General features: G+C 45.3%; 1 protein-coding gene across 24 annotated transcripts in view; it reads left to right on the top strand.

Moving 5' to 3' along the window:
* The window catches only part of OBSCN (obscurin, cytoskeletal calmodulin and titin-interacting RhoGEF), a 170,112-nt gene that overhangs the window by 138,825 nt on the left and 3,416 nt on the right, over nt 1-27,871 (top strand). For 22 of the 24 annotated variants that reach the window (XM_040695537.2, XM_040695529.2, XM_040695532.2 and 19 more), the window contains 23 exons: nt 7,038-7,250; nt 8,740-8,863; nt 9,124-9,257; nt 9,593-9,705; nt 10,520-10,688; nt 11,116-11,197; nt 11,840-12,040; nt 12,895-12,955; nt 13,513-13,590; nt 13,737-13,909; nt 14,745-14,771; nt 15,240-15,392; nt 15,666-15,711; nt 16,256-16,333; nt 17,806-21,397; nt 21,999-22,121; nt 22,346-22,456; nt 22,559-22,726; nt 23,544-23,666; nt 25,398-25,568; nt 26,346-26,460; nt 26,706-26,945; nt 27,492-27,715. In XM_040695537.2, coding sequence (XP_040551471.1) covers nt 7,038-7,250; nt 8,740-8,863; nt 9,124-9,257; nt 9,593-9,705; nt 10,520-10,688; nt 11,116-11,197; nt 11,840-12,040; nt 12,895-12,955; nt 13,513-13,590; nt 13,737-13,909; nt 14,745-14,771; nt 15,240-15,392; nt 15,666-15,711; nt 16,256-16,333; nt 17,806-21,397; nt 21,999-22,121; nt 22,346-22,456; nt 22,559-22,726; nt 23,544-23,666; nt 25,398-25,568; nt 26,346-26,460; nt 26,706-26,945; nt 27,492-27,715 — 6,519 coding nt within the window. Of the gene's footprint in view, nt 1-451; nt 4,860-7,037; nt 7,251-8,739; nt 8,864-9,123; nt 9,258-9,592; nt 9,706-10,519; nt 10,689-11,115; nt 11,198-11,839; nt 12,041-12,894; nt 12,956-13,512; nt 13,591-13,736; nt 13,910-14,744; nt 14,772-15,239; nt 15,393-15,665; nt 15,712-16,255; nt 16,334-17,805; nt 21,398-21,998; nt 22,122-22,345; nt 22,457-22,558; nt 22,727-23,543; nt 23,667-25,397; nt 25,569-26,345; nt 26,461-26,705; nt 26,946-27,491; nt 27,716-27,871 lie in introns of those variants that run through there. The other 2 variants (XM_040695547.2, XM_040695546.2) reach the window with 2 other exon arrangements.

The raw sequence follows: 27,871 nt of genomic DNA, 5'->3' as shown, positions 1-27,871 counted from the left end.
TTCTACCATTTTGTTCGACCAAGCCTAGATCTTAGCCATGAGCATTTAGGAAATGGGTAAACCAGAGTGCATAAAACCTTTGGGTGCACAAACCTTTGGGTGCAAGTGCTATTTGGGCACAAAGTAGGCATTCACTGCAAGCACATGAGATATAGTAGTGTCCAGAAGACCACTTCTCATCCGGACATATGTTTGTGCACACAAGGAGGCGGGGATCCACTTTGGGCAAAGAGGTTTTGGCTGATTTAGCAAGTAAGCAGTGATGGGCATGTGGGCTTGTGTGCTGTGTGTGTATCCCTTCCAAAATGACATGCTTCACTCAGCACTGGAGTGCTCCTAAGACTAACCCCACTATAGCACCTTGATCGACTCTGGCATGTGCAAATGGAGCGTGGCTCCCCAGAAAGTCTTGTCTTCCTGCCAACTCCATTTCAACCCTTTCCCTCATCAGAGAGGAGACGATAACTACTGTGGTGAAGAGCCCAAGGCAAAGAGGAAGGGTTTCTCCTGCCCGTTCTTCTTCAGGGCATTCACCTTCCCTCTCCCCAAGAGCAGAGCCAACTCCAGAGCCAGTTTTTGTCTCAAAGATCAGGCAGCCTGTCCACAGGCATGAGCAAGAGGCAGCCTCGAAGTCTGCTGTCCCCATGCTTTATGTCACAGAGCCAGAGGACAGGCAAGGAGCAGCAGCAAGAGAGATCACCGTGGAGACCAAGATGGAAGAACAAAAGCCCAAATGGGTTGAAGTGGAAGAAATAATTGAATTCAAGGTGAAAAAATCGCCAAAGCCTGCAAGGAAAAGAGGATCTTCCCCAGTAAAACAAGAAAAAGATGACTCAGGGGTGTTAACATTCACTTTTCCCAGCTCAAGGCCGACGCGTTCCCCAGAAGATGATCCAAATACAAACAATTCCAACAATAAATTGGTGGAACAGTCAAAATCTTCTTTGCCCCAAGAAAGTCTCTCTGAAGTCAATATCCAGCCTCTGGTGTATGCAACGGATCAGGAAGGACCTCAAGGCAGCAATGAAGACAGAAGCTCCCCGTGTGAGTCGGAACAGCTAGGAAATAACTCTTGTACTGATTGTGGATCTGAAGGAAAGAGCTGCCCGCAGGAAACAAGTGAGCACTGTGGGGCAAGGGTTGCTTCCCCACTGCTTGCCTGTGGGGGTGAGCCTTTGAGCTTCAGGTTCGAGACGGCTGCGGCAGATGAGCAGGGACTTCTCTTCTCATCAGCGAGGCCAGAGGTTGAAGAAGTGGATGAGTTTGACACATCTTGGCCTGTTGAAGAGGGGATGCCCCAAGTGGTTGAAGATGTCCTTCCAGAAGAGGAGAATGTCATTATAATTGATGAACCAGAGGAACTACAGGCAGAAGACATCAGCACCCGGAACCTCAAAATTTTAACCCACAATGGCAAAATGTTGACTTTGGAGGATCTCGAAGATTACGTTCCAGGAGAAGGCGAGACCTACGGGTGTGACGATAAGAACCATAAAACAGACAAACCCTGTGAGATCTCCGTGCTCCAGACAGAAATCAGAGAGCCCACCATCGGAAAGCCAGTGCTGCTGAACCTGGGGAGACCCATGGTTTCCGAGCCCAGGCAGAGATTTTTCAGCACGTTGGAGGAGCACATTCCAGGGAGCGTGTTCGTCTCAACATCTCGAGTAACTGGTGTGCAGTCTGTAGGCTCTTCCAACATCTCCATCCATGTGAGTGATGCCTGCATGGAGGTGAAGCCCGGGGTGCATGCGGCAGCTTCCTCTGCTCCCTCCTTCACCGTGAAACCATCTTTCTGCACTGAAGTCCAACTCTCGGCAGACAACGGGCAGTCGAGCTTTAAAACTGAAGTTTCCACGAGAACCCTCAGCTATGGGACTGTCGGTGAGCCCGTCACGTTGCACATCAGCACAGAAGACCTCTCCCAAAGCTGAGCAGAGACAAGCATAATTTCCAATGCAAGAGGAAGCAGTGTTTTAGAACAACAACAACAACAAAACAACAACAAATGATCGCAATTTTTGTGGGTGAGGGGAATTGGTGGGAATGATGACAAGGCAATGTGTACAAGGGAAAATCTTTGAGTAAAATATATTTAACTACGAGCTTTTCCAGTCTTAAAGGGAACACGTCTGTCAGATCAGTTTGTAATTGTAAAAGCTTTGATCGAGGTGAACATAAATCATTCCATAGGGGAGCTGCGGGGGTAGGCTTAGGAAAAGCCTGATTCTCCTTCCTGTGACACAGATACACATGGATAAGTGCTTTCTTTGTTCACGAACTTAGGAATTATTTCAAGTGCCAACCTGTAAATGATAGCATGGCAAGGAGGTGAAAGAATCGACGCTTTCCAGCATCCTCCAGCAGCAGCACGGGAGGACTGTTCCCTGCTAAAGCCATCTCCTGTCACTGCGTGCACCAAAGGTCACGAAGCTCCACACTGCTTTGGCTCTACACTTGCGACACCACTTAGCTCCATCAAAAATGTCTTCCTAAACCTTTCAGTGTGCACAGTCTGGTTAAATTATTATGAATTTCTGATAGAGGAAATAATGCATTTACATGGAACGCAGAGGGCTGCTCAGACCTTCCAGCTGAAATCCTGACTTGGCTGAAGTCGGTGGTCCCAGCGGCTCTGACTTGAGGAAGCCAAGGATTTCATTGCTCTCTTCCACCTTAAGAAAAACTACAGAAAAGACCATTTTTAACAATGCCTGCTATTTTCAAGTCCACAATAGGTGTAGGTTTCATTTTTCTGCATACTAGCCTAGTGGGTTTATAAACCATATGTTCTAAAATGTAGGTTCACTTAATGTGCAGCAGAAGATTAAAGAGCTGCACAAAATGTCTTCTGCAACTATAATGAAATGTTAACGTATACAAAGAACCACAAATGTGGTCTTTGTCAATATATATTGCTGGAAAAATAATCTGGTATATTTGGTCTCCTGTTTGCGCCAGTGGTGAAACTTTGCTGTTTACAGATGAATGTCTCCTGATGTGCTAGAAGGAATTCACCACAGAGCTGCAGCAAAGTGACAGGAGCACAAAATAAAAAATAAAAATTAAAAAAAAAAAGAGGAAAAAAAAAGAACAAAACCAAAGAAAACCACAAACAGATCTTTACTACAAATGCCTGGTTGAAAAATACATTTGTTTGTAATAAATTGGGCTGCTTGGCAGCACTTCCAGTTACAATTGCTTCGTGTTACTGAAACAGTATATGTTGGATCACATTGCAGAGGTCACCCTGCTGCTTTCTGATGAGTTTCTCTGCAGCTTTGCAGACAGATTGTGCTTGTGAGGCTCAGATGCAGTGGGTATGGCCCATTGCTGTTGGATATCGCAGAGAGCTTCAACACATTGCTCAGCCCTGGAAAGAAATTATCTGAAAGGCCCAAACAGTGGTCCCAGTTGAAGTCAACTGGAATTTGTCACTGATCTCAGTAGGACCAAGCACTGGCCCTCTCTATCCAATGGAGGTGTGGGGTGAAGAATCTCAACACCTTATCCCTGCTGAGTTGCGTGGTCATGCTGTAATAGGAAATGTTTTCATTTAGATGGAATAGGGAAACCAGAAATGGTCTCAGATGCAACCTTCTAGCTGGCATGAATAGAGAGGATTAGTGAGTTACTGCCTTGGAAATGTTGGTGTGTGATGCTCTATCTCAGTGTTTCCCAACTAGGTAATATTGTGAAGCTTGTTCAGGAGTCCAGGCAATACTCCTGCAAACAGGGACTGAATTTACAAGAGGTGCTTGTAGAAAAGAATGCGTTTTTTTTCTTCTGTGGCTGAACCTTGATCATGTGGTGACAAAAATGAATGCATTTCTCAGCCTTTTGCTTTTCAAGATCCCAGCAGGATATCTTGTGTTATGCCATGTGCACTACCCTCAAGATAGAGGGCACTTTCCTAGTGATTACATGCGGTGAAAGAAATGAAACCTCTTTTGTGTTACTCTCCTGTTTTTGATAAGAGCTCCTTGGTTTCTACTGTTTGTTTTATAAGTAAGCAATATAATCTGTGCTTCGTTCATATACTGCGCTCTGCATTGGAAAGCAACAAACATACAACAGGGAAATCCTTCTGAAAGTGTTATTGTTATACAGGCCTGATTCTGATCTCAGCTCTTCAAGTATCTATTCAGAATAACTCCGCAGCAGTAAGTGGATTTCTTTTGGGTCATGGTTGGACTGGATGATCTTGGAGGTCTTTTCCAACCTCTATGATTTACATAGGCGCTGCTGAGAAAGGATTTGCTCTATAGTGGCCTTTTAAAGCATACTCTTACCCAAAAGATAGTAAAGAATTGTGAAGAGGTGTAGAGGTTCTATCTGATGTAGTTGATGCTCAGGTATACATTTTTTTAAAGAAGCTGGAAAACTGCAGTTCTGATGGTCTTAGAAAAAAATATATATTCATTAGCTCAAAGCAATTAACATCTGCTTACACTTTCATTTGAAATCTAAGCAAAAGAAAATCAAGTGAAATGAATGTCTGAAATCTTTTGTGGAGCTCTGTTCACAAAATGAAAGGTTTCTGAGCAGTCCGTTATATACACATTCAAAATATTTTCCTAGAGATTAAAAATGATGCTTGTAAGTGATTAAACTGTGTAGATAACTAATGAGACGTGTGGGGGTTTATTTCTTGTAGACGAAAACATGCAGCTGTTTAAAAAAAAAAAATCAATACAAGAAATGTTTTACCATAATTCCTGCAGGTAAATGGGTATTAATAAAGTGGAAACTTCAGTTTGCTTGAGATTAAAAAAAACAACAAAAAACCAACAAATGCAAGATGCACTGTTAGATGCTGAGTTGATATCAATAAATGTCTTGTATCGGCTGTCTCTAAACTTGCTGGGTTTCTGTGTTCTTCTCTCTTCTCTGCACCTGATACTCCATCATCTCATCAGCTTCTCCCCTCAACTTAAGCAGAAGCATATCTGCAGCCCAAGGACAGTAATGCATTCAGGACCTGGCTGCCATTTTTATAGGCAGTTCCAGGAGGGTTGAAATGGAAAAACCTCTTTTGATGGACATTTCTGTTCAGCTGTACGAGCGAATAATTTTGAACAGTTCTTGCCTACTTGGGTCCCCTGAGGCTGATTTGGAGGCTCAAAATCCACGTGGTTCTTGTAGTTTTGGTTATTGGCTGAAAGAGATGTGAGGTGGAAAGGTTCATGGCCACCATTCTGGAACTGGTAAACAGGCTGTGCATTGCAGATTTATCATTACAGGTTTAACCTGATGTACCATAGCTAATATTTATGATCCTCAGGTCAGCAGTTTGGATCATAGCGTGTAATATCACTAAGTAGGGAAGAAAGCAGTACCATTAGCAATGCAGAGGAGAAGAATCCCACACTGTCTTGTAGAGCAGAAGTATTTGAGAACCTCTTGCCTCTGTAGTCCATAACGAGCTTATTACCACATCTGACCACAATGTCACAAATCCAAGTTAAACTGGGTTATATTTTCTCCTTGATAGATAGTAAGGTTGTTTCATACCTTTCCAAACAGCTCTCTTGTTGGCAGCTGCCCAGCTGGTAGGGCAGCACTGGCTGGTGGCAATCACAACAGGAACTCCAGGAAATCCAAGTCTTCAAAGATCTTTCCACCCAACCCATTGCTAATGGACACCAATGGGGCAGTCTGGGAAACGTGGTGTGAGCAAAACTTACTTTTCCCATCCACACCCTCAGAACAGAAATATTCCATCATCACGGAGAGGACACTGAAAAGAGAATAAAATCTAGATGCCCTGGAGGCATTCAAGGCCAGGTTGGATGGGGCCCTGGGCAGGCTGATCTATTGGTTGGCAACCCTGCTCGTGGCAGGAGGGTTGGAACTACGTGATCTTTTATGTCCCCTCCAGCCCAAGCCATTCAATGATACTATGTCTAGAAAGGGGGCTGACCCAAACAAGTTTTCCTGCTAAGCTCTATCACGGGAATTTACTTTCTCAAGGCTGAGAAAGAAGCAGAATTGAAACAGAGCTGCGGGGTGCGCTGTATATGAATGGCATGAACTGAGTCAGAAGCATCTGTGTGCAAGTACTCTTACTTTTTATTTTCAGCAAGCTCCCAATTGCTCTCCCTGCATTTTGGCCCATAGGCTTGCAGAGCTGTGCCCATTGGCACTTGGCACCACACAAGGCTGCTGCCTACTGGGAATCAGTTCCTGGTATGGCTGGGAGTCATTTTTTTCTGCTCCAAGAATACAGTTGGATTTATTTTTTCTTCTACTCCTGGAAAACATATTTTTATTCACATGGGAAGTATGGTTAAAATAATAAAGGCTTGGGCAACCAGAATGGGGTGTCTAAAGCAGGGCTTTTTAGCCAGATTTATCATGGACTGCATGTTTATTCAAGTTTGTACTCTCTGTGACTATGATGAATATTTGTAACCTGATGTGGGTTTTGTCTTTCTTTGATGGGTGTTTTAGTATCCTTAGATATCTTCTGCCCCTTTGTTGTGCCTCATTAAGATTTTTGGAAGGAGGGCTGGGCAGGAGACTGGATAAGATCAGCTCCTGAAGTCCTTTCCCACCTGGTTCACCCAATATCCCTACCTTGGCCTACCTTCTGCAGTGCTGACTGGGGGTGAATGTGTGCAGTCTGTCTCCTGGGTGTCTGTTCTGCAGTGATGTGCTCGAGAACCCATTTCTGTTCGGAAAGCTTTGTCATCTCTCTTCCTTCAAGACTGCCATTTCTTGAGGCAGGAGTTACGTCTTCCTCTACAGTGCTTCTCTGTGCACTCTCATTGAGTAGTGCTGTATACACAAATGACCTTGCCTTGCCACAGCGTGGGGTTGAGCCAGGAAACGAATCCTTCTTTCCACTGTCTGGGAGTGTCCTTGTCCTGGCGGGATGTGTGTGTCTGAAGTCTGTGTGCCTGTCTCCTTATTGTGAGCTCGAGGAGAGGGGGAAGGACACGATGACGGATGTTCCATCTGACTGCAATGAGTTGCATGCTGCCATTGTTTTCTTTTTGCGCCAAAGAGAGAAAAGCTGTTCTTCTTGTCTGTAGGAAAACCATCCCCACAGTCAGAGCTGGAGACCTCTGTCCAGGCCTCCCTGCGACGTGCTGATAAGGAGATCAAGACAGCTCTGAAGAAACTTGTGGACTCAGCATCACTGCTTGTGACTCTTCCCCCGGACACGCCAGGAGGCAACCATGGAGCAGTTGGGCCTCTGCTGCTCCATGAAGCCAGCACCCAAACCCAGGCTGCTGGGGGGCAGGGTAGGTCTGGAATGAAACATGGGGCTGTGGGATGGAGTTGGGTTGGGCACAGCTTTGGGGCAGAGCTTCCTGGAAACAGGAGCTTGAAGGCTGTCTGAAGCAGATTTTGGTTCATCAACTGCCCAAAGTGAAGAAGAGGATTTTTTCTATATATGAACTTTTAACCTTTTTTTATTTTTCCATTTTTCCTCCTTTTTTTCCTTTTTCTTTTTTTCCTTTTTCCTTTCTTTTTTTTTCCTTTTCCTCTTCTTTTCCCTTTTCTTTTTTTCCTTGCTTCCCTTTTCCTTTTTTTTTCCTGACATTCTTTTTTCCTTTTTTGCCTTTTTTCTCCCTGTTGCAGTCACAGAAGTAATTTGGTTTTGGATGTGCTGGGGTGGGGAAGGGCTACTGATTTCCTTGTTGTCTGCCAAAAGCAAGCTGGAAATTTGAAATCCCTTTACCAACTGCCAGAGAATGTATAGCATGTTGGGCACGACAAGTTCCCCTGCAGTTCCTTGGCCCTGGTGTTGAGGTGACTCCTCAGCCATTAAATTGATTAATGCCAATGATGTGTGCCACAATGTCTTGAACACAGGTTTCACATTTGTGTTGTTTTTATAGCATGTGAGCAAGCTGCAGCCCCACTGTTCTCCCTCCTGCTTCTGCCACTGCAACTTGTCTGTCTCTGTTTGTGTCAAGTCAGAGTATCTGGCCTCCACCAGTGTAAACCTAAAAGGACAACGTCACACAGCCCACAGCCTTCATACTAAAGATGTGGTTTCAAAAAATATATATTTTTGCCTAAAGCTGTAGGACAGTAGAAGCATTTCATGGAGTTAGACCAAAAATAACTGCTTAAAAATGACAGGGCTTTAATTTTCTCCTTTTTCATGGGAAATCATCCATGTAAATAATCCTGTGGTGAAGCAGAAAGACTCAAAAATCATCAGAAGTAAAATGTGAAATGGATTACATCTTTAGTCTCAACTGCAGAGAGAACAGAGTAGTGAAGGAGATGGTTCTGCAGTCCTTTCACTTGAGGCAACTAATTAAGTTATTAATAGGGACATTATTCTAATAAGATGATGATTTGACAATTGTCCCTTTGATCACATCTGAATAACAAGAAGGCAAATATTTTGATAGCACTGGTAACCAGAAAGCCCCAGTCCATTTCCTACCCAGATGGGATCTTTGACCCTATTTCCTTCTTGTTCCTACTGACCACCCGTCCTACCTGTGTCTGCATGTGTTTCCTTATAGAAAAACTCATGTTGCCAGTCTGTATTATGTCCATTCAGCCTCTCTGCTGTTATTCAAGGCCTTTGCTTTATGTGGTTATCTCAAATGGGCTGAATTCTCCTTTTAGCTTCAATGATAGCACTCAGCGGAGGTCAGAAGGATTCCATTCTGACACAAGGCAGACTAGAGATGGCTTCACAGGTTTGCTCTGGTTTTCAGGTGTGCTCCCATATCTGTTGTGTCTAACTTTCCCAATTTCTGCTACCAGAGAAAGCACAAAGGCAGATTCCAACTGAAGAGCCAAGTGTACCAATGCCCAACCTTGGTCTTTCCCATGAGGAGACATCTACTGGAGCTGAAAGCACTCAGGAGCGCACTGTTCCCATTTCCAGGTAAACATGCATTCTAATACACAGATTTTCCTCTGTAGGGAAGCTGGTGGTGACTTGAACTCATTCTTGTCTTCAGCATTGCACAAGAAGGATGTAAAATATTGGAGAGAAATGAACTCCACCAAAACAAAATTCTTCCCGTATTAATTTTAAGTAAATTTCGCTTAGCCTGGTGGTTAAACACATAGTTCAGTGTCAGGGTGTAATCCTGTAGCTCTGCAGCTGTGTGACCGTGTCTTTTCTCTTGGGCTTCATGAAAGGATACCACTGGCTGAGGGGACGGGAGACTGGTACAGGAGAGAAGGGGATGTGGTCTGGGACGTACACAGTGAAGTTTATATTGAGACCACGGAGAGAACCTGTGTGTATAAGACTGAGGAGAAGACCCCAACAAGTAAGGAGGAGCCTTGTCTCTCTTTCTCAGGTCCTGTGGCTATCACTGTCTACCCTTTGGGTGATATTTCTCGCTGTGGTTTTGTTTGCAATAATTGCATTTCTTCACCAATAACTGTTTATTAGACAAAAAGAAACATATAAACATGAAGAAGCCTAAAAGTAATGCCACCAAAAAAGAAACCCAAATATATTGCTGTGTTATCTCTTGATTTGGCCTTAAGCTAATATCATACCCTGGGTCTGGAAATCCCATTTGAGTCACTGAACCTACATCAGCACAGCATGAACAAAGCCGTGGTACGGTGAGTACAGCAGAGCATTGTGTCTCACCAGGTCCTCCCTATATGCAAGTGACAATAGAGGATGTGCAGGTGAATTCCGGAGAGCGTGCCAAATTTCAGGCAGTCATTGAAGGAATCCCTCCGCCTACTGTTCTGTGGTTTAAGGTAAGGGCAGATGTTTCCCTGGCTGAGAATAAGGACCACAGAAAGGACTACGAAACAACATTTCTATGGGGAAATCCTTTTTGTACTGTCATTCTACACCTGTTACACCGAATCTTATCTGTAGATGTTTTTTTTTCACATTTGCTGCAGTTCTCCCTGGAACCACCACACTTGAATTTTGCCTTGTGATGGTTCCAGTGCCACTGTGGCTCCTTTCACATGATCATTCTGGGGACATAAGTAGGCAAGAAGGGAGGTTTCCGCGTGTCTGAGAGCCACAGGGGTGTGTGCTGTCATTTTTAGGGTCAGGAATGGGATTAAGAATGGTTTATTCCAACTGTCAACATGACTTTGAGGCTCTTTATCTTTTCCATAGTTACTCGGTAAACTGAGCGCAAGGACAGTAAGTGATGCAATAGAAAGTATGAGTAATCATTTATCGTTCCCCAGAATATTGTTTTCCCCCTCAAATATTGCATCACTGTTAAGTCTATCTGTATTAGATTTCATCTGACATCTTCCTGCCCAGTCAGGCGTGCTTGGTGTGCTGGAGAAGCCAAAGAATGAACCACATCACCTGGGGATGATCCTTCCCCAGGTCTCATTCTAATGAATGGGCTCTGAAATAGAAATGCTGTATAAGCAGAGAAACATTTAGCCACAGGGTCTTCTTCAGCCAGCATTTTGTTAGTGACTTTTGCTAAATGGAAAGGTATGTGTTGTAGCTCTGCTCTTCTTTCTCATTTCTTGAAGAGAAGAAATGTCTGTTTCCATCTTGGTTTTCCAGTAACAAAAAGTGGCTCCATTCTTTCAGGGCACTACGCTGCTGACAGACAGCATTAGGCTCCATCAAGGAAAGGCAGGAACGACCTATTTCTTAATCCTGGACAATGTTGTCTCAGAAGATGGTGGTGTTTATACCTGTGTTGCCAAAAATGCAGGAGGGGAGGTTTTGTGCAAAGCAGAGCTTGTTGTACATGAAGGTAACGCCATTCTTTGAGCTGCATGAGTTGCTTCAATAACCTCTGCAGTGTATACTCTGTAGTCATCTTCCTTTGGCACCCATATGGTAACTGCCACGTGTTCCAACTTAGCATTTGCACGTTAGCAGTATGGCATGATCCAGTAGAAAGGGAGATCATCTAATGACCTGCATGGAACAAATGAGTTGGGTTTTTTTGTTTCTTTTACTTCTACTTGAGACTATATGACGAACTGACACCATGGGCCACAGAAATAAGCATGGCCATGCTGCAGTGACCAAGTTGTGTAATCCAACAACTATACCAAGCTCTGCAGAAGTTTAGAGGAGCCCTATATATTTTCCTGCCTTTAGCTGTCCTGAAATAACTTTGTACACCATTAGCTATCTGAATATTAACCTTTATAATTTTTTTTTCATTTCCAAAGCTAAGAAAGACCAAGCAGCAAAGAAAGTGGCCACGCGGAGAAAACTCCATTCCCTGTATGAGGTTAAGCAGGAGATTGGAAGGTAAATGGATTTTCCAGCATTCAACATTTGCCAACATCCAGTTGCCCACCTGAGCTGCCGAGCAGCAGGAACAAGAGGCAGAACCATGAATAAATCCAAGTAGGAGATCACCCCGATACAGGGGTGCTGGGATCTCTGTTCTGAAGTTTCTGGCAGGTTGGGAGAGTCCATGGAGCCCACTGGCCACTCCAAGTCATAAAATGCTTGGAGGTTTTCAGGTCGCACTGAGTGACATGGCCTATGGTGATCACAGGCATGGGCTGACAGTTGGACTAAATGATCCTAGTGGTCTTTCCAACCTTAATGATTCTATGAATAGGTGCCCATGTATGGCTCTTGGGCAATACTAAGCTCAAAAGCCCACAGCAATGTAAGCACCAGCACCATGTCCATCCAAGGGATCTGAGAGCATCAGCCTTTGTCAGCACACAGGTTTTCCTTCCATGGGAACTCACTGCTTAGTTTTAGAGACAGCCGGGAGAGGGCAATAGCAGCTCACACACAGGGAAATCAGAGCGGTGTCAGAGAATGTAAGCTCTGAGCAGCAGGAGCTGTCAAAGCTGGGGCATGGAAAGGTCCTCACCTGCTGTGCAAGGGCTTTGAAGTGGGGCTGAGCCAGGCTTGTCCTTTGATTCTGCACAGGGGCTGCTTCAGCTTTGTGAAACGAGTTGTACACAAAGGGAACAGAGTGTCTTGTGCTGCCAAATTCATCCCTCTGCGAAGCAAAACGAAGGCTCGGGCGCATCAGGAGAGGGATATTCTCGCCTCTCTGTCCCACGATAGGATTACCAGGCTGCTGGATCAGTTTGAGACGCGGAAAACCCTGATTTTGATCTTGGAGTTGTATCCTTTTCTGTGCTCCTTCTCCAAGGAGGCTGGAAAGTAATGGGCAGACATTGTTTATTAGATAGCTGTGCTAATAAGCAATTTTTAGCTTTTGCTGAGATAGCAGAATACACCCAACCATTCCCCACACCATAATATAGCATGGCTCTGTGTGTCCTCACTGAATTGCTGTGTTTTTGCTGTTGTAGGAAAAGCCGTGATACATGCATATATGAGTGTGAATGAGCTATTAAGCACCAAAGTTCTTTTCTGGGATGTCTGGAAGGGAAGGACTCTGTTCCCAATGAGATCTCGTGAATTCTGGCCTCTGTTAGTTGAGACGAGGTGGCTACAAAGTGAACATAGCAATTTAGCTTCTGGATGCTAGGAATCTCCTGAAAAACAGAACCTGAGGTTCTCCAGGCAGGCGGTCCTTCACACAGACACCACTAAATAGGACACGTTTCAGAGCAAAATGGCTACTTTGTAAGTGAGAAGGGAAGATGAGGAGTTGGGACGTGGGAGAAGAGATGAGCCAACTGGAGACCCAGATCCCCAAACACAGCGTTTGGCCTTTGTGCGCCCTTGGTTTTGAGGAAGAAGCTTTGCATAAAGACTTCGAACAGCATGGGCTGAGTCACTGAGAGATCAGCATGAGCAAGGCCAGCCTTGTCCTTCTGGGGTGCAACCATGATCTCCAGAGCTTTGAATGTCCTTCAAGAACCATGGAGATGTGGCACTGAGGGACGTGGTCAGTGGGCATGGTGGGGGTGGGTTGGGGTTGGACTTGGGGATCTTAGAGGTCTTTTCCAACCTGAATGATTCTATGAGTCTGTAACTGTGGTTCTGTTTTATCTTAACACTGTTGTGAGATGCTCCAGCGAAGAGCTCCTCGACCGTTTATTCAAGAAGAGCGTGGTCACTGAAGCAGAGGTAATCTTCCCTTCTCATTTCAGTGTCCAAAGTAGGTGGGAACCACCTGATCCTTCAGCGCAGAATAACCTTCATCCGCATTTTCTATTTCCAATGTGAGAAATATATTTGAATTAGTGATAATCTGTCTCGTTCCTTTGTCTCCTGAGAATTGTACATATACCCACTCCCTTTCAGTCTCCAAACCAAGATCTGAAATGAAACGATGGTTTCTCAGATAGTTTTTTTTATTGTTACTATTGTTTTTTTTTAAATATTGGGTGCTCAAAGCTCAAAAGGTTTCACATCTCCCATCTAGAAGCTAGGGTTCTCCTATTTGTTGCTAAAACTGATTTTTCTTGGAGATGTTCGGAGGGAAATGTCAGTTAACACTTCAAAATTGAAAGGTAGAGGACTTCCAAAGTTGAAGGTGGCTGTAAACTTTCTGGTTCAATCTGTCCCTGTATCACACTAAAAGAAACAAAGAACCATTGGTGGAATCAGAGATCCTCTTTATCTAATATTAATATTCAGTGGCTTAATGACTGATCGCTAAAAGTTGGATTTTTTTTTTTTAGGTGAAATTGTATATAAAGCAAATTTTGGAAGGAATCAATTATCTTCATGACAACAACATCCTTCATTTGGACATTAAGGTAACGTGCAGTGGCAGGTCTAGTTTGCCATAGTTTCTTGTTGGCTTACGTATTTTCCATTTGCATTATTCTTGTTTGCAACTGATCTCAATATTGCCTGATCTCAATAAATGCTTCTTTATATTTCATTTCATTTCATTTTCCAGCCTCTGAATATCCTCATGGTTTATCCCGAGAGGGAAGACCTTAAGATTTGTGACTTTGGGTTTGCTCAGAAGATCACACCCTTGGAGCCTCAGTTCAGTAAATACGGGTCTCCAGAATTTGTTGCCCCAGAAATTGTCTCTCAGTCACCGGTGTCAAAAGCAACCGATATCTGGTAACCTGCTGTCTTTCTAAATAGCTTTTGCACTGAACAGCCTGAATTTTAGTCATGTAGGTTAAAATAAGTGTTTCCTTAGGAGTATGTAATGATGTTACTGTGAATGTGTGTACATTCACACCACAGGGTAATTTATTGCAGTTACATCAAACTATTTTGCAGTGGATAGGCTTTGTTTTGTCACAAGCTCAGTTCCTTTGGCTTTGCCAAAATGAATGTTCAGAACTATGGGGAGTCCATTGTGCAGGATTCTGTGCTATTGAACAAACATGGAATGTCTGCAATGGAGCAATTGTACCAATGTGCCAATTGTTTATACAAAAAGAGCATTAATGAGTGAATAATACCGTATGTTGGTAGAGGTGGTACAGTTAATAAAGGTGATTCCATGTTACGAAAGGGAATAACAAGGGAAACTGAAAGTGAACACTGAGAATCCAAAACACATTGAGGCTATTTAAAACTCCTTTTTCTTCTATTTTGGTCAGCAATAATAGATGTTTGACAGCTAATTAATGCAAAGAAGCATCTCAAGGAAAGTGGTCTTTAATAAATAGGTGGTAGCTCAAAAGCATGGCCCCAAGAGGCCCTCTAGAAAAGAAAAGCAAACTCCACAGGAGTATTTTGAGCCTTCTTCTTTACTTATGCTTTAAAAATAGAGGAATACTTCAGACCAATTTTTTAAAAATGCTGAAAGGAAAAGCAAACAACAAAAAAACAACAAAGGGTGAAAGCAAAAGCTTTGGGGATTTATGACCTTGGAAAAGGGGCAGTGTTCTTGAGGAGGGAAAAAAGGACAGGCATCTGACATTTTTGTTCCCTCTGTCCTCAGGGCTGTTGGAGTCATCACCTACTTAAGGTAAAAACATCTGCTTGCATGTACTTGTTTGATGCCCTTTTGTTGGTCAGAGCCCTCCAGCTCCGTCAAGTGTGTGCTCTGAGGCAGTGAAGCATTGAGTTCTTTGGTGATTTATTTTGTAACTCTATCCATTGGCTGCTCTTTCTGTGTTGCCCAAGGTCTTTTGGTCATCGTCCCTGTATAAAGTCTTGAGCACTCAAGTCTTCCTCTTGACTATTTTAGTCATCATCCTACCGTAGCCATCAACCTTACCTGTCAAACAGGGATAAATAATTCAGTTGGATATTGAGAACATGGAGTGAAAGATGATCTGTAGTGGATGCCCTGTTGGCAAGCACTGCAAGTCCCACACATGAAGTCCCTCAAGCAATTGAAAGCCCCACGTAGATGTTTGTACTTTGGTCATTTGGACAGCAAACACAACTCTAAAGTCTGTCCCCTTCTATTTTACGGTGATCAATAAACAAGCCTGACATGCAAGTCTCCATTTGCTGGGGAGAATGACAGAGGAACACTTCTGAATATCCAGAGAGGTGAAGTTTCATGGACTGCTCCCGATTTTGTTCACCTGAGTGAAGATGCAAAAGATTTTATAAAGCGGATCCTACAGCAGCAGCCCAAGTAAGTGCATTTCAGTGCTTCCTACAGGCAGCCCACAGAGATGCCATGATCTCAGGATCAGTGGCGAGCCTCAAAGCAGCCAGAAGGGTTGTTTCACCTCAAGGGAAGGAAACCTGGGGCTGAATGCTTCTTTCTGGATGGCTTCTCAGCTCTAAAACAGCAGTGAAAGGCCATACAGAAATGTGTCTGCACAATGCGGGCACCTTCAGGAAGATCTCATGACTGTGGTTTGAAGTGATTTGCTGCTAACATAGTGTTCTTTTCTCTAATCAGAGACAGGCCTGGTGCTTTGGACTGCCTTTCCCACAGGTGGTTCATGGTAAGTTGGTCCTGGTTCCTTACTACAATCATTAATTTTTTTTTTAGTTGCAAGATACCTTTGGAGAGGCAACTCTTAAGGCTGTTTTATTCCTTCTCTTGGTCTCCCACTTTCTGTCCTACACAGAACTGCTGGTATGGCTCTCCAGAAAGAAGAGATACGTTGGTGTTGACTTGCCAGAATACCCTCCCTTTCAAAAGATTACTACCAACATGAGTAAATACAGCATCTCTGTGTAGAGAAGAAACTGTGGCTTTGCAGAAGGAGGTTAGGTTTTACATCCCAATGGCTTAAATGCCTATGGGCAAAGAGCTAAAAGATTTTTTTTTCGTAGGAACTTTATCACATGTATTGAACGAGGCTTGCTCTTATAATTGAAAAGCTGATGTTCCCTACAATAATAAGTTTGTAGAATTGGATCCTTTATTTCCCAAATAAAGCAATTGTGGAAGAAGTCACTCCTTTAAAAAATAATAGTAATAATAATCAGGAAATGCAGTCAGGATTTTTTATCCACCAATTTTCCTCTCATTCTACCCGGCAGCACAATCTCCCCCTTGAAGTGGCTCATTTCATTAATACCAAGCAGCTGAAATTCATTGTGGCTCGGAGTAAGTGGCAGGTGAGTTGGCCTTAAGGTATGTGGGCTCTTTTTAGTTAATTATTTGTAATTACATTAGCATCTTTAAAGTCTGTTAGGCTAAGACAGTGAGCACAGCGGAGATATCAGCATGGCTATGAATAGGGATTAAGCCAAGAAGTCCATGAATGTGGCAGAAATAAATTACCCAGACTTTATTGCCATCCTGCGTTGTGTGCAGGGCTCTTCCACCAGGCACTGAAACAAAGATTAAGATACCCATCTTTATGTGGGTAGATGTGAGGAGGTGTCAGCATTCCTGTTCACAACAGAGAGAGCAGAGGAGTCAGAAGAAATTTTGTCTTTTACTCTGTTGGGTTTTTTTAGGTATTTCTATGACATACATGGACTGTGCCACTTAGACTCCACCAGGTGTAAGAATATCATAGCATGGAACAGAATAGGACAGACCATAATAGAATAGTTCAATTGGAAGGGACCTACAAAAATTACCAATTCCAACTGCCTGAGCACTTTAGGGCTAACCAAAAGTCAAAGCATTATCTGAGGGAATTGTCCAAATGCGTCTTGAATACTGACAGGCACAGAGCATCAAATGTCTCCCTAGGAAGCCTGTTCCAGTTTGACCACCCTCGTGATAAAGAAATTTCTCCCAGTATCCTGTCTGAACCTCCTGTGGTGTGGCTTTGTGCTGTTCCCACGTGTCCCTTCATTGGATACCATGGAGAAGAGAGCACCTCCCATTATGTAGTCCAGTCCCAGTAATGTAGGACTTGGAAATTAAAAGTACTAAAAAGCAAACAAGGAGGAAATGACCTCCCCAGTGCAGGTGCCCATATGATATGTGGTTGTGTGTAAGTTGGTTCCCTTCAGCTGTCTTTGCAATTGGTGAACTGCAAAGAGATATGTCCCAGGAAGTCTCTTCTTTTCTGGTAGCCGTCTAAAATAATCAGATTGATTGCCTGCTGAGGATGCCCAATTCCCTCTGTTGGCCGTAAATGAAGGCCAGCTGCTCAACTTCAACTGCATCAACTGCCATGTTTGACTTGGCTGAAGTTGGAGCAGACAGTTCCTGCTGCCTGCATTATGGTGGGGCTTCCATTGGCCCAAGCCACTGCAGGTCATACCACAGTCGGTGGATTTAAGGCCATTTACTCCAGCAAGGCCCTTATCTGATGTGTTCAGTTAGAACTTTTTCCATCTGCTTTGAATGGTTAGATTGTCTTTATAAAACCCAGGCTGTGTCCTGCTTCTCTGATCACAAGAAATGTGCCCTGAAGCCAGTATGGTTTTATTGCTGTGAATGAGAGAAGAGAATGAATCAGAAAACAACTAAGGCCTAAATTGACTGTATCTACTAAAGGGTGGCAACATGCTATTGAAGTAGTCTGAGTGGATTTTCAAGAGTGCAAGAAATTGTTTCTGTGTTTTAGCTTTGCCCCACTCCTCCCACGTTCCCATCTGATTGCACCGCATTTTGTTTTGGCTTTCAGCGGTCTCTGATGTGCTATAAATCCATACTGGTGATGCGATCTATCCCAGAAATCCTGGAGAGGACTCACGACAACACCTCCCTGGCCATCTCCCGGCACCTGATTGAGGAGAGCACTTCCTCCAGTACCAGCGGCTCGTCTTCGGACAACGAGAACTCGCACTTCCCCAAGAAGAGGCATTTTGGCTCTACACCCGAACTACACCTGTCCATATTTGATGCACCAAGCAGTCAGGAGCCTCCAAGGCATGTAAGAGAAGAGGAGCACTCCAAATTCTCAATCCCTCCAGTAAAACCCATGAGGAGGAAGTATGCCGCAGTGAAAAGTGAAGCGGGGGACAAATCACCTACAGAAAGCCAAGAGCTCGGGGCGGGTATTTTAGAAGAGAGAGAGGAAGGGCTTCATCCCAAAATTCGAGATGAGATGACCCAAAGAAGTCATGCAGCCGAGCCTTCATCAGTGAAGACTTCTGCAGAAAGCCCATCAGATCTAAAACAGAAACCGGACATAGTTTTATCTGAAATGGACAAAACTGAAAAGGCCGGGGATGGGACAGAAAAGCCACCTGTATGTGTTCCTAGACAGAGTGTCATCAAAAGCACTTTCTACAGCCAAGCAGCTGAGCTTCCCGCGAGGACACCTTCCTCTCCAGGCAGGGAGCTCAGGAGGCACCTGGACAGGGCCAGGAGGACCTTTCGGAAAGCTGGATATTCCAAAGTGCCCCTCAGTGGTCTCCGTGAACCCCTTCTGGAGCAGTTTGAACTGGAAGAAGAGGAGAGCAAGGATGGGGATGAGCACAGGGAGAGTCTGCTTGGTTCCCTGACCAAATCAGCTTCATTTGATACTGCGAGGAAACCACCACATCCTGCCATTGCTGGCTCCAGCCGAAGCCGTTCCCTGGATGACTACAGGCTGAGATCCTTCAGATCCGTGAGGGAACAAGACATTTTGGAAGAAGACTATGATGTCATGGCACAGGAAAGTTGTCCTGAAGGCAGTGAGCACTGTGATGTTTCTGTAAAGCCAAGCAAGGGAGGTGCTGCGGGCACTTCAGAGCAAGGAGACGTTAGGACAGCCAGCAAGGACTGCTCAGAAGAGCAGCTCTCCCCTTCCACACACTGTGAGGGCAATGGGTGCCCATCTGTTTCTGTGCAACAGCTAGAGAGACTTCCAGTGTCACCTCACGGAAGCGAGAATAGGAAGCATTTACTGAAGAAGTCAAAAGCCACTTATATTGAGGAGGAAGATTTAGAAGGCAAAAGCCCCGTTCTATCTGTCCAGCACTCAGACCTAGCTGCACCAACAGCTCAAAAACATGAAATCCCAAAGGCTAAATCTATCCCTGGGGCTTCTGACACGGCTGTGCATGAGGGTAAGCAGGCCACTTCGGCTCTGCCACAGCCAGAGACTACCTCCAGGTCTGCCCCTCGTGTGTGCCCCCCACCCCAGGATTCTGCTCACAGCCATCCTGACCTACAGGGGGAAGGCTTCCTCATCAAAAGGACAGCCCCAGCCGCTCCTTGGATGGACAAAAGGAGGAAACAATCCCACGAGAAGCCCTCTGCTCCCAGTGCTTCCAAGTCTGATCTCATGGAGCATGAAAGCTCTGCTGCTTTAACAGGCCTGCAGACAGAAATCAGTTCTTCTCCAGTACATAAAGACAAAATGCAGCAACTTTCTGATGAAAGCATTCTGGCACCTACTGCCTTGGAGGGCAAACAGCCAGGTATCCTACCTGTTCCACATACAGCTGATAAAGATGCTCACCAGAAGCTGAAGAGCTCTAAAGAAGTGAGACCTACTGTCCTGGGGGATGAAGGACCAGCTGTTGCAGGGATCACCTCACTTGCAGCCTGTGATGGTGAAAGTCAAGCCCACAAGAAGGCTTCTCCTCATGCAGACACATCAGCCATCTCAAAGAAGGAGCATCCAGTTGTACCCAAAGTCCCACCACCAAAACCAATGCGAACTTCCATCGCTGGTGGAGCTCGGCACGCTGAATGGCCAGCTCACAGCAAGGAGAGGCTTGCTGCTCTGAGGAGTGAAGGTCCATCTGTCACAGAGGTTGTTCCCAGTTTGGTCCATGAAGCTGAAATCAAGGAAGCTGTACCCCAGAAAGCTCCTCAAGGCAGTGGCACAGTGCCTGCTGCTCTGGAGGACAGACACCCATCTGTAACCGCTTCATCCCAAAAACCACATCTCCCTTCAGTCCATGAGAGTGAAAGGCAAGAACACACAAAGGCATCATTTCTCAGCAAGGTGAGATCCATTGTCACGAGTGGAAGCCCAGAGGCTGAACAGACCTCATCTGCTCCATTCCCCGAGAGTGGAAGTCAGGTATTGGAGCAGCACAAGGCTGCTTATCCAAGTGGGAAAGTTTTTGCTGCTCAGGAGGGTGTGCACCCAAATATCTTAGCTGCTCCACCACCCAAAGTTCAGTCTCCAGCTTCAGTCTATCAGCTGGAATATGAGGAGCAGCTGACGTTTTATGGCGAGGACAGAGATACTGCCTTGGGAAGTGGAAGCTATGATGCTGGAAAACCTATGCCACCATCACTCTGCAGGGATGGAAGTCAGGAGCTGTCACAGCACAGGTCTTCTTTTTACAGTGACGAGGAGTCTGCTGCCCTGGAAGGTTTGGTGGATGAGATGGTTTCCCTCTCTGAAGAGATGAACGTGTGGGCAGAGTCAGTTGCTGGCCAGGAGGAGTGCAGAAAGCACATATCTACCACGGATACATTCTACACAGGCCCAGATGGCCAAGCACCTACAGACATCTCCTGCCATTCCGTACAAGAGGGTAGAATAGGAGAACTCTCTGAGCTGGAAGATCTTGCTGAATCCTATTTTGCCCTGAGCGAGGAGCCAGCAGTACTGCAACGGCAGGAATGTGAACACATGGAGGACTTAGCACTCGAGAGCCCCGGTTCCAGCCAAGAGAGCATTCCCCCAACGAGCAGCTCAGCTATTGGGAAAACCCCCAGCCAAGCACCAGTGAGCAAGGGCACTGTTAGGCACCCTGAAGTTTCTTTGGTGAAAATCAAAGACCTGTCAGATGAAACACCGTGTCTCGGCAGCGGAACTCCCAAACTCGACATCTCGGAGGTGGAGCCTGCCTATTTGAATTTCTCAGACTTGTATGACATTGTCTATTTTCCATTTGAATTTATGAATTTTAGGAAGCCTCAGCCCAAACCGACGGGCAGGAGGTTCATACCTTTAAGTGAAAGGGCAAGGTCACCTCCCAGGGGACATCTGCATAAGGATAAGAGGCTGTGCATCAAAGAAGAGGCAGAAGAAAAGAAAGGGAGGAACCATTTGGAAATATCTGAGGATTCAAAGGGAGGTAACCTGTTAGCCATGGGGAAAGTGGCAGAGAGCCATAAGGAAATGTACGGCCCTCAGAAGGACTCTGGTGGTAAGCAGAAAAGCTCCTTCTACAGCAAGCCAGGGCTCTTTAAACCTTATGGAAGGTCTCATTCAGCAGAGCGGTCAGTGGAGCAGAGCCTGAAAAAGAAAGTAAAAGCTTCTGTTGCCCATTTTTCAAGAATCCTAAAAGGAAAGATATCTCCAGAGCCAGAGTCAGAGGAAGGTAAGTATTTTAGTCTGTGCCTTCATAGGTTCACCACTATAACTAGGCACTGCTACATCTGCCCTTTTGTCCCCAGTGTATCTGTGTCTGTGGTTAGACAGTCATTTCAAAACTGACTTCCATGCAGAGTCAGCTGGGTTAATCTGCTGATGTCAGCAGCTAAAATTCCCCTGCCTGAGTTTTTTCTCAAACTGAGTTTGAGAACCATTGGTGATGGGTAAATGGTTGGACTGGGTGATCCTGTGGGTCTGTGATTCACGAAAGCATATTGGAGCTGGATGACACTTCACTCCCTGTAGCATCTTCTTCAGTTATCAGCTGAGCATTGCAAATCTTTAAGATTGGGCAAAGTTGGTGAACTCACTCTGGCTACCTGCCTTGATGATACTCAGGTCTGGACAACAGAACCTGTCCTTGTATCTCCACCCTTCCTAACTAAGCCACGTTCTCCCCATGTACCATTTTCCCCATACTACTTATCACAGCCTTCCCTGTTGACTAAAGGCTGATTGATAAGGACTCCTCTCGCTGCTGAGCTACGTATGTGTGAATGATAAGGAACGATGGCCTTGAATGACTTCTCATCCTTTCTTTGAAACAGAGTTCGGTGAGCTGGGAAGTGAGGCAGCAGAGAAAGAGCCCTTAACGGGAGCTGAAGGATCTCTGAAGTGGAAATCGGGACTTCCTTTGTTCAAATTACCAAGCCTCATGCCAAAAGAGAAAGGTATTGCTGGTGCATAAGTAGTGTTGTGTACATGGAACCGAACACAGCCTGATTGCCTGCATGCCATGAATGTCTCTGAAAACCCACAGTCGGAGGAATGCCAGAGCATGAACAAAATGTTTACCCTTTAACTGATTTAAAATGTTTTACGGTGTCCTTCACGTACTTATCCTCCACACTGCGCCCCTGGCCGTTCTGCATCAATGTTTGTCTCTTCTTGGCAGCACCCTCGTTTGTTGAGGAGCTCCTGGACCAGGCAGCTGCTGCAGGACAGTGCGTGACGCTGTCGTGCCGGACGGCCCCGCACTCCTCCCTGCACATCCGCTGGTTCAGAGGTGAGCTCGCAGCCCCCCGCGGGTCCCTCCAGGACAGGGGTGGCCTAGGCACCTCTGGATACATTGCCAAGGTACTTATTTCTCCTATATTCCACCTTGCAGATGGGATGCCAGTCCACAGCAGCAGTCGGATCCTCATCTCGTCCACACTCAAGCACTTCCAGCTGTTAACTATTCTCTCTGTCAGTGCTGAGGATTTTGGCATTTACACCTGCGTGGCCACCAGCTCCCTGGGCTCAGCATCCACCTCTTGCGTTATAAGGAAAGCAGGTAAAAAAAAGGATCTACATTTTTATACTGCAAGTGCTGATTTTGAAGCATAAAATCACAGAATGGCCTGGGTTGAAAAGGACCTCAAAGATCATCCAGTTCCAACCCCCTGCTGTGTGCAGGGTCACCAACCACCAGCCCAGGCTGCCCAGAGCCACATCCAGCCTGGCCTTGAATGCCTCCAGGGATGGGGCATCCACAGCCTCCTTGGGCAACCTGTGCCAGTGCGTCACCACCTTCTGGGTGAAAAACTTCCTCCTAATATCCAACCTAAACCTCCCCTGTCTCATTTTAAAACCATTCTCCCTTGAAGCTGAAGGCAGACCCAAGTGTAAGGATGGCAGTACTTCTGCCACCAAGAAAATGTGACCTGTATAGCACTTGCAAGGTGAGATTCCTGCAGATACATTCTGGGGAAAGTTTCTCCCTTGCCTGCTGTAATCCACAGCCCCTGCTAGCTGGTAGCATTGCACATTTTGCAGTGCTGATTTGTAGAATCATGGAATGGTTGGGTTGGAAGGGACCTCAAAGCCCATTCAGCCATGGGCTGGGTGACCCCTTCTGGTCAGGCTGCCCAGGGCCCTTTGGGCATCTCCAGGTATGGGGCACCCACAGCTTCTCATTCCCTCTTCTTTATTCTTTAACACCTCTCCTGGATTCAGAACTCAGCTAGTAAACACGTGGATATAAAATCAGACTTCAAAACCTTAATATATACAAACACATATATATTTGAAGTAGAGTTTCTGCAATACAGAAATGCTGTTGCTGTGCATATCAAAGCTAACAGGCACTGATTTTTGCCTCATCTCAACAGAAGTTCCTCCCAGCCCTGCACCCCCTGACGTCGTGGAGGTCTATGAAGATGGAGCACAGGTGGTCTGGAAACCTGTGGAAACCAACACTTCTGTCTGTTACACTGTCCAGTGCAAGAGTGAAGGTAACTGTGGAATATCCCAAGCTGGAAGGGATCCATAAAGGATCATCGAGTCCATCTCCTATAGCAGGGCTCTGCCTTCACACCTAGCAGACAACATCCCCATTTGTACCACCTCTCCACCTACTGGATATGTTAATTTTATTCAGAAACATCCTCATTTGACCTCCCTCATTTATAGATGGGAGAGAAGTGATTGTACACTGCTAATGCCCAGCTCAATGGTTATCAGATAATACCATCCTATACCTAGGCTTTTTCTGTATGGAGAAAGATGGTCCATCAGAAAGGCAGTTCTCCCCATGCCAAACAGCCATGGTTTATTTTTCTGTCAATTAAGTTCAGGGTGAACAGCCATATGGCAGAAGTTTGGTAAACCTGCATCCTATCCCTTTGAGATTCTCTTCCAAAGCTTGATCCAGAGCACAGTGAAGTCAGTGGGTGTTTTTCTGTTTCATTCCATGAACTCTGGGTCAGTTCCCTCTCTGCTGTGTCTCTGTTGGAATTGGTTTTGCTGCTCTTGTGAATACTATGACTGATATCATCGCTACTGCAGTCATGTATACATAACCCTTTGGACTGAGCTGCTCCATGTACCTTCTTTTAACTCTCCCAACATATATGCACTTCATTCTGGATAACACAAACACAGCTTTTTATTCTGGAGCTTTTTCCTCTGGTGCAGCTTTCTTTGTTGTTATTCCTTTTGACACAACTGCAGACAATACTCTGGGGAGGATGCAAGATGCAAGTTGCTCCAGATGGGAGGAAAAATGGGAAACTGCATCTACTATGTGCAATCACATTCTGTGTGTTTGGCAGGAACATGTGAAATCTTACTTTTCTGAACACGGGAGGATTAAGATAAGCAGAAAAAATAATCCTCGCCTCATTCATTATTTGATAGTAGGTCTTTGCATGCTGCTTCTGCAGATGCTTCTCTGATTCTAAGCTGCATCTGCTCCTTCTTACATGTACACACACCCTAATCCAACCAGAACCCTGCAAAGCCACTGATACCTTTATATTAGGAGAAGAATTACTGCCTGTGCTAAGATTTGATGCTCTCTGTCAGTGTTTAATTGAATGAAAGGATGGGTTTAATCTTGGACAGTTTCAGTGGCAATGACAAAGTGTGGGACACAGACTCACATGAAACGTTTGCTGCTGATCTTCTATTTCCCACCTCAGTCCCAAGACAAACCTACAGTTTCATTTCCCTGAGACATCTCCCAGATGTTATAAAAGCAGAAGGAATTTGGCCCCAGTTTCAAGTATTGGGTTAGCTAGGAGGGCGTTAATGGATGGCTCTGCTCTGAAGTCCTGCCCTCCTGCTTTCAGTGTCTAGACAGAACCAAAGGGACAAAGCAGGGGGTTTCCTTAACCTTTTGTTCAGAGGTCTATTTACATTTTGGATTGGTGGCATGAAGTTTCACCATTCTTTTGAATAAGTGTTGCCAAACCTCGGACTGATCAAACAGAAAAGTGTTGACTTTGGAAGAGGCATTGGCCACATTCACAGCCAGTTGCACCACACACAAAAGCAGCCCCTGTCAGATCACGTTTTCCTTCACTTAGAGTTTCCACTGGTTTTCCACATTGCCAGCACTGTGAGTTAAGTTGAAAAAGAAGAAAGAAGAAAACAAAAACCACCAACCAACCCACCACCAACAAAGAAGACCTGACCATCTGAAATGAGTCCTAATCTCTTTCTCCTGTCTTTCCTTGGCTCAGATGGGGAGTGGAAGACTCTTGCTGCAGACATTGCTGACTGCTGCTACTATGCCAAGAATCTCTCCAGAGGTGTTACCTACTGCTTCAGGATAGCCTGCACCAGCAAGGCAGGAATGGGCCCTTACAGCAGCCCATCTGCCACAGTGAAAATCAGCGGGAAGGATCAATTGGGTAAGAGCACGGGGAGAGCACTGTATTCCTCTGGCATCTAAACAATTGCACTCTTTGTTTCTTCCCTGAATACTCTGTAATATTCACTTGTTTTTTTAAAAAAATCCATAATCACATGAAAAACATATCCGTACAGCAAAATGTTTCCTTTCAAGAAGCGGAAGGATGGACCAACTGGAATTTCCTCCCAGCGGAGAAGAGTTCTCTGTAAAAATCCCTTCACAGAGACATTTTTAACCCACTCTAAACCATCTGCTTTCCTTTGGCCTGGGATTCATTAGCAAACATACTTTGCAGTCATTCCATCCAGGGCCCATAGCATCAAATCCTTTCATCTCAACGTGTTCAGCATTCCCAAGCAGACACTTCAATGTGTCAGGGCATGCTGACATCAAAATGTGTTTCTCATTCTCTAGCAGTTTCCTAGCATACACTGATATTTGCTTTGCTGCTTGATATTGTAGTCATAGAATCACAGAGGTCTTTTCCAGCCTTAATGACTCTAAGACCATCAAGTCTAACTGTAAACCCATCACCACATGCAATCTTGTGTAGTCTGGAGTGGTTCCACCGGGGAATTCCTGGGTGGTCATTCCAGAATCTGCTGCGCTCACATAGAACTCTGTGCTGCAAGCAGGAGCCAACGTGCAGACTTCCATGCAAAAAGCCCCACTGTCACCTTTATTTGTCCATAGGTGGTGGAGGGAGGCTCAGAGAAGCTCTGGTTTCCACACGGAGTTGTTTTCCCATGTAATCATTGCCACTTTTTCTCTGCAGAATTTCCTGCTGCAACGCAGAACTTCCCAACAGCTGAGGAAGAGAGCGAAATAATAGCACCACCCGAACCTTTCCCAACCTACCAGACCTACGCCTTCCAAACAGAGATCAAAAGGTAGGGAATCCAACTGAGCACTCAACCAGCCAGCAGGAAGTGCTGCACGTGCTGCAATTTGAAGTGACTATACAGTTTAGAGACACAGGAGGATGTGCAAAGTGTGACAATTGCTGCAGTAACTCAACATAGGGGAGGGATAAAAAACACAGCATGGGATCCTTATGATTTTGAAATACAGAAGCTCCTGGCTCTTCCAGGAGTAGCAGAGAAGCTTAACTTGCCTTTGTGTTCCTTTGTACCAGGGGGCGGTTCAGCATCGTCCGACAGTGCAGGGAAAAAGTAAGCGGCAAGACTTTAGCTGCTAAAATTATCCCTTACTGGCAAGAGGACAAGCAGAGCGTGCTGCTGGAGTACCAGGTCCTCAGGAAGCTTCATCACACCAACATAGCTCAGCTGAAGGGAGCTTATGTCAGCCCCCGGCACCTGGTGTTGATCCAGGAGATGTGCGTGGGACCAGAACTACTCCACTCTTTGGCATTACGGTAATCATAAGTAGAGGGGAGGGTTTTCCCATCAGGGCTGGCATAGGTAGCAAAGCACGTATTGCTTTCACTTGTCAGGCGGAATCACCTCTCTCCATCTGTCCCACTGTGCTGTCATGGCATAACTGTCATTGTACTCTAGCTCAGAAAGCCTTGTTTCACCTCCATGTTGCTTCTCACAATGGCAGAAAATGAATCTGCTGGAATCCTCTGATGTAATGGGGTGAGAATGGTAGGTGTCAAATCTGCATTATAGACCCCATCCCTGGAGGTGCTCAAGGACAGCTTGGATAGGATTCTGGGCAGCCTGAGCTGGTGGTTGGCAACTCTGCCCATGGCAGGCAATTGGAAGCAGATGATCCCTGAAGTCTCTTCCAACCCGAGCCATTCTATGATTACATGATTTTTTAAATGATTAGAGTTGTTTCCTGCCTCTCAAGAGCCTCAATGGATCAGAAAACCAGAGGAGGATGATAGCAGGGGCAGAGTGATGCTCTTGGGCACACAGATACGACACCCCTGGTTTCTACCTGTTTCTTCTACCAGGACGTCATACTCAGAGGTGGAGGTCCGAGATTACCTGTGGCAGATCCTCAGTGCAGTTGAGTACCTCCATGCACACAGCATCCTGCACTTGGATCTCAGGTCCGAAAACATGATCATCACTGAACCCAACCTGCTGAAGCTCCTGGATTTTGGCAATGCACAGTTCTACACACAAGACAAGGTCATTATCATGGACAAATGCATGGATTATGTTGAAACCATGGGTGAGTACAGAGTTCATTCACGGCAACTTTGATGTTGTATGTAATCTGCAGTAAACAGAGGGTCTGAGCCATTGGGCAAGGCACTGAGACTGCAGCTGGCCCCAGCAAGAAGTTTCACTGTGAGCTGATGGGCATGGGTGGTGGTGACAGCAGTTC

Source organism: Gallus gallus, chromosome 2 (assembly GCF_016699485.2).
Source record: "Gallus gallus isolate bGalGal1 chromosome 2, bGalGal1.mat.broiler.GRCg7b, whole genome shotgun sequence".
NCBI classification, from domain to species: Eukaryota; Metazoa; Chordata; class Aves; order Galliformes; family Phasianidae; genus Gallus; species Gallus gallus.
This window is presented reverse-complemented; position numbering and strand designations above follow the sequence as displayed.